At 44.1% G+C, this 6,254-nt stretch overlaps 1 protein-coding gene across 2 annotated transcripts; it reads left to right on the plus strand.

Annotated features, from left to right (window-relative positions):
* Positions 1-1,165: 1,165 nt before the first annotated feature.
* On the plus strand, positions 1,166-6,049 carry LOC121026641 (mucin-21-like). Of its 2 annotated transcripts, XM_040469434.1 has the most exons (4): positions 1,166-1,329; positions 1,422-1,545; positions 2,923-4,091; positions 4,688-6,049. In XM_040469434.1, the coding sequence occupies exons 2-4, from the start codon at positions 1,482-1,484 to the stop codon at positions 4,874-4,876; spliced, it is 1,422 nt and encodes a 473-aa protein (XP_040325368.1). In that variant the 5' UTR covers positions 1,166-1,329; positions 1,422-1,481; the 3' UTR covers positions 4,877-6,049. The 2 variants fall into 2 exon arrangements, with proteins under 2 accessions (XP_040325368.1, XP_040325369.1); XM_040469435.1 differs by having other exon boundaries at positions 1,166-1,545; positions 2,926-4,091.
* Positions 6,050-6,254: the final 205 nt, after the last annotated feature.

Below are 6,254 nucleotides of genomic sequence, written 5' to 3' on the forward strand. Positions count from 1 at the left end.
TCCAAATTTGGCTTAGGTCATGATCTCATGGTTCGTGGGTTTGAGCCCCACAACGTACTCTGTGATGACAGCTCAGAACCTGGAGCCTGCTTCAGGTTCTGCATCTCCCTCTTTATTTGCCCCTCCCCTGCTCATTCTCTTTATTTTTAAAAATAAAAATAAAAATAAAATAAAATGGGAATGAAGACAGCTGACTTGGTCACACAGACTGTGCGCTGAAACTCCCATCAATCCATCTCCTTCACCTTGGCCACAAGATGCCTTTCCCATGAACCCCCAAAACTCTCTGCTTATTTGGGTCTGTTCAGTCCTATTCATTTAGGGGACTGTGTGTCCTTTGCTGTTACATCTGTGTTCAGACCAATATGAAGTTTCTAGAGAATTTGGACTATATATCTCACTCCCTCAACAGACTTGAAGTCTCCTAATTGGTGTTTGTGGTATATCCTACTGAGAGATACTTCATTAGGCTAAGGAGAAGGAACATCTGAAGGATTCCAGGGCAGAGAAAATCCTACAGATTCCTCTGAAAACAAACAAGAGGGGAACTTCTATGGTGGAGGATCAGAGAGGGAAATTATACCACCCCTTCACCTGCTATGAGCCTGATGAGGGGCTTGTTCTGCACATTTTACACTCTTCATGCCCTCAGCCTTAATGCTCCAGAGACCCCAAATATGGCTTCATCAGCCCCTGGATCTCTCTTTCCCTGTTCATTCAGTGTGCACAGTTGAGTGCTTACTGCATACCCAGTAATGCTCCATCTGTCTTCTGTTTTTAACCCAGAAGCCCAGATACCTAGTTCCTGCTAGGTCTCATATTTGAGTCTCATATTTCCATTTGATTCAGAAATTTGGGGTACCACCCCCTTAACTCACTTCATTAGGGCTATTTCCTTGCCAAAGCAGACACACAGAACTTCTTGGCCAGGAAACAAAGTCTTGCAGTAGAACAGGTTTCTGGCCCCATCTCTGCCTTAGAGGGTAGGTCCCTTCCACTCTGACAAACTTAATCACTTTATATTAGTCTACTTCCTGCTATGACCCAGCCAGTCCAGTGCCCTGCCTAGTGTGATCATGTCATTCTCCTTTCTCACCTTCCTCTTGACCCCTAGTCTATTCCTTCTCAGGCTCAGTATTGTTTAATTTCTCACAGTTGGCAGAGGAATAAGTCATCTTTCCTACTCCTCCCCAACACATATGAAACTATAAAGGTCCTTGAAGCTCATCCACAATAAAGAAAGAGGCAAGAACATTGCATGGAAGAAGCTTAAGGAACCCAAGCATCCAGTCTTCTGCCCACTAGGCTCAAAGTTCTTCCAAAGAACAAGTACTTAAGAGACCCAAGTTTCTGGAAACTCTAGCTTTTACCTCTTCACCTTGAACTCTCCTTTCTCAAGAATCCTGTTCTTTGCCTTCTAGATCTTGGCCACAACTGGGATTTGGGTATCTTACCTTCCAACCACAACAAGACAGATCAAGATGTACAAAGGACACATTATCCTTAAGTGTTGGCTACTATTGCATCTCCTACTTTTAGAAACTGGTAAGTGATTTCTTTTAAAACTGGGTGATCTGAGAACCTTTTAGGTGTTTTGGGAGATGCTGACCACTGCTAGGACTAGCTCTGGTTCTCTTCCATAGAATGAGGATCAATTGTTTTACCCCAATCACTTCAATATAATTAGGTATCACCCAGGAGGCAGTTAGAACCCAGGGATTAAAACTGTAGACCCTGGTCTCAGATTACCTGTGTGTAGATCATGGCTCCAATGTTACCTGTGTACTTTGGGTGAGTCATTTAACTTCTCTGTGCCTCCACTTCTGCATTTATAAAATGGTAATCTGTGGGTGGCTGGGGAGTTAAATACTAAGAACAGGAAGAGTTAACTGTTGTGTCATTCCTAGTCTTGGTCATCTCAGTTTCTTTTAAGTTTTACTCAAGATTCTGATCTTAACCCCAATTTGTACCATATTGCTGATATGGGGGAGGGGCTTCCCCCATAAAAGTCTAATCCTATGTTAGTTCAAATAAACCTGAGGAAAAAATACACATGTGTGGAATGAGGTGATAGGTACCCATGTTCCAGTTAGTGGTAAATGAGTCACAGATTAATTTTGGTTATCTGGAAGAGGTTGTGTATCTTTGTCCTTCAGTGTTGTGAGTGGAAATAAATAGATACAACTTTAACTCAGTCAGTTTACCCAAGGTTGAAAAGATGTGCTATACATTATAGCCATTAATCCTGGGAGATCTTATATGTTTAAACTACATATAACATATTTTTCTCCAGCCTCTGGTATAGAGATCAGGAATCCCTGGAAATTTAATGCATATGGAATCACCCAGCCCCTCATTGAAAGGTCCCATCTCAAACTCTGATTCATTTAATCTGGAGTGGTATGCCTAGGAATCTTTATTATTAACAAGCTACTCAGACAATTTTGATGTAGATATTTTCTGAATAACACTAAAAAATATTTTCTAGGAAAGGAGCAATACTATTTTAAATGAATTAATATATACTAGTTTCACCTGGCTTTTGCAATTCCTTTATAATACTTCTTATCTGTATTGGATCTTATATAGCAGCATATGGAATAAGCTTACTGCCAGTGAAACTAGGTTATGTAATCTTGGTGTTGGGGATGGGTGGGGAGGGCAATTTAGCATTGTGGCTGAAAGTGCAGATCCAATAGCCTGGGTACAAATTCCTGCTCTACTACTCTGTATAAACATGAGCAAATGTCAACATTTCTAAGCCTCAATTTCTTCTTCTTAGCTGTTGATAACAATAGTATCTAGTTCATAGGGCTGTTAGTGAGCATCAAAGAGAATTATCCATGTAATGAATTTAACCAAGCATTGAACAGAAAGTATTTATGCTCAATGTATATGTTTGTCATCATTTATTATTATCAGCAGGCGTAACACCCAGTGCGTTTAGCACATCAGGCACAACTTCTGGTGGGACCAGTATAACCTCCAGCACTAAATCCAGCACAGCCTCTGGTGGAACCAGTACAATCTCCAACACTGGATCTAGTGTGATTTCTAGTGGAACAAGTATAGCCTCTAGTACTGTATCCAGCACAACCTCTGGAGGGAACAGCACAGTCGCTAATACTGGATCGAGCACAACATCTGGTGGGACCAGTATAGTCTTCAACACTGGATCTAGTGTGACTTCTAGTGGAACCAATATAGCCTCCAGTACTAGATCCAGCACAACCTCTGGAGGGACCAGCATAGCTGTCAATACTGGATCCAGCACAACATCTGATGGGACCAGTACAGCTTCCAACACTGAATCCAGTGTGACCTCCAGTGGTTCCAACACAACCTCCAATACTGAATCTAGCACAACATCTGGAGGGACCAGCACACCTGTCAACACTGGATCCATCACAACATCTGGTGGGACGAGTACAGCCTCCAGCACTGAGTCCAGTGTGACCTACAGTAGTTCCAGCACAACCTCCAATACCGAAACTAGCACACCCTCTGTAGGGACCAGCATACCTGTCAACACTGGATCCAACACAACCTCTGGCAGAACTAGTACAACCTCACAAACTAGACCCAGTGTGACTTCCAGTGGGTCTGGCATAACCTCCAATACTGAATCTAGCACAACCTCCAGAGGGAGTAGTACACCTGTTAACAGTGGATCCAGTGAAGCCTCAGGTGGGACCAATATAGCCTCCAACACTGGATCCAGCACAACTTCTGGTGGGACCAGCATGCCTGCTAATACTGGATCCAGTACAACCTCCAGTGGGATAAGCACAGCTGCCAGTCCTGGATCCAGTGAGATCTCCAGCAGGACCAGTGTAGCCTCCAACACTGGATCTAGTGTGACTTCCAGTGGGACCAGCACAGCTGCCAACATTGTATCCAGTGCAACCACAGGAAGCTTTGGCACACATTCTCCAACTGGAACACACACAACTTCCAATGGCACGAGTGCTACAACTCCAGTGAATGAAGTGACACCCAGTGGGTCCCTGAAACCATGGGAAATCTTCCTCATTACTCTGGTCTCTGTTGTAGTGGCTGTGGGATTCTTTGCTGGGTTCTTCCTCTGTGTGGTGAGTGCCTAATATGTAGGAAAGTGCCTGGGGGAAGGAGTAGCAGGAACATAAGGGAGTGGGATATGAAGAGTAGGGTCACCAAGTTGTGGGGTGGGTAAGAAGGAAAGAAATATCAGGAGAGTGTTACTAAAGAAAAGTAGGAAGTTAGGGGTGCCTGGATGGCTCAGTCCGTTAAGCAACTGACTCAGCTCAGGTCATGATCTCATGGTTCTTGAGTTCGAGCTCTGCATCAGGGTCTGTGCTGACAGCTCAGAGCCTAAGGCCTGTTTCAGATTCTGTGTCTCCCTCTCTCTCTCTCTCTGCCTCGCCCCCCACTCACACTCTGTCTCTCTCTTTTTTTCTAAAAAAAATAAATAAACATTTAAAAAATTTTTAAAAAAGGCAAGAAGTTAGAACTGGAAGAGCCAATCAAAGTGCAATGGGAAACTACTGACTTGTGGAAAAAGAAGGCTGAAAGAAGGAATAAAGTCTAGAGGAAGGAATACTAGGTGAGAGAGATGATATGTAGGGGAAGACGATTACAGAAGGAGTCCATGGTTAAAGCTTGGAACAGGGGGATACAATTCTGAAATGATTCATCCTTCTTTTTCTAGAGATATTCCCTGTCTCTGAGAAACGTCTTTGACACAGCTGTCTACCGTCCCCATGGCCCCAACCTTGGCATGGACCCTGAAGGGTATCACGGAGTCCACTACAGCTCTAGTTGGAGGCCTAACTGGTTCTGGAGGAGACCAGTATCCTCAATAGCCATGGAGATGAGAAGGAGATACAATGGGCCCTGAGTGGCCCCTGAAGCCATAGTGCCACTTTTTTCAAGGAGAAAGTTGACCTGGGAGACCAGAGACTTCAGTGTCCTTTCATTTGTCCCCAGGAGTCCCCTCCCAGCTTTGTTTGGGTCTCTGACAGCCTTGAGGAAGACATTCCCTCTCTCTTGATTTTAACAGACTGTGGAAGGAGGAGATTCTGTTGTCATTTAGCTAAGAAATAAACACATCAAAAATATATGACAAAGAGAACCTGTGTGCACATGAGTGGATGTCTACAGTGCTGAATTGAATTTCCCAGTTCTGTGAGAAAGCTCCCATGCCAGAACCCACCTGGCATTCAAAATCTCCACAACAAAATCCAGGGACCTCATTCTTACCTGTCCCCTTTCTCTAATCTTTATTGCCCCAAGCAGGACCCCTGTGTTTCTGAGCCTCACCCAGATTGACAGGAGAATTGAATTGGGAGAGATGAGAAGGGAGGGCAGGTGCCAGGATTCTAAGGACTCACTGTATTAGGTCTCTGGTACACAGAGATTATGTCATGGCACATAGGGAACCCAAAGCATGATGAGGTGGAGAGATGCAATTACATGTGCTGTGGGGCAGGGCATGTTCACTCAAAGTCGTAGTTTCCACGGCATTTAAATTTGCCCTAGACCAGGGTTACTTTTCAGAATGAAGGTGCGAGTTGACACTTTTCTCTTTCACAGTGCTCTTTTCAGAAGCAGAAAAGTGAAAGACTTTCTAGATTTATCCTTTCTGGCTAAGGTCTAACCTTTCTAGAGGCTCATGGCAGAGTAACCTGGGGTAAAGCCTGATAGTCTCATGAGTCCTCTCCCAGAAGGGCGGCACATATCTCTTTCATGGGTGCAAGGAAGAAGCCTACCTATTTCTACAGGTCTTGGAGGACATAGGGGAGCTACTTTGGAAGGTTGAGTCTCTCCAAATCCACAAGGCATTGAGAGAACTCCCACCTGGGACAGAGCCCTCAGAGAGAATGAGCAGTTTGTTGGGAGATTCACCCCTACTTATAGTAATGGAAACCGCTCTGCCTTCTAATACTTACTGGATTTCTTTAGTGTCAGCAAACCAGCTCATCCTAATCAATGAGGCCACACTAAGCCCTATGCAGGCCCATCATCATCGTTGTCGTCGTCTTCATCATATCATCATCTCATGTAAAGGGATCCAGCAGATCCCTCATTTCATGTAAAGGGATCCAGCAGAAGGAGAAGTGGAGGGTTGAGGACCCTGAAAAGGTGCCTCCCACTGGTGTGAACTGTAGAAAGCATACTGTGAATAGAAAATAAATGATAACACTAAGTGAAATCAGGCAATCAGAGAAAGACAAATGTCATATGATTTCACTCATATGTGGAATTAAGAAAAACAG

Source organism: Herpailurus yagouaroundi, unplaced genomic scaffold, assembly GCF_014898765.1.
Source record: "Herpailurus yagouaroundi ecotype Mexico unplaced genomic scaffold, PumYag 150194, whole genome shotgun sequence".
Lineage (NCBI taxonomy): Eukaryota > Metazoa > Chordata > Mammalia > Carnivora > Felidae > Herpailurus > Herpailurus yagouaroundi.

Bases quoted from the DNA above. Each gene is read 5' to 3' on its own strand.
- LOC121026641 (XM_040469434.1), top strand. From the start codon at position 1,482: ATGTACAAAGGACACATTATCCTTAAGTGTTGGCTACTATTGCATCTC. The intron at 1,546-2,922 runs GTAAGTGATTTC...TATTATTATCAG, and splicing joins TCTCCTACTTTTAGAAACTG to CAGGCGTAACACCCAGTGCG. The intron at 4,092-4,687 runs GTGAGTGCCTAA...TTCTTTTTCTAG, and splicing joins CTGGGTTCTTCCTCTGTGTG to AGATATTCCCTGTCTCTGAG.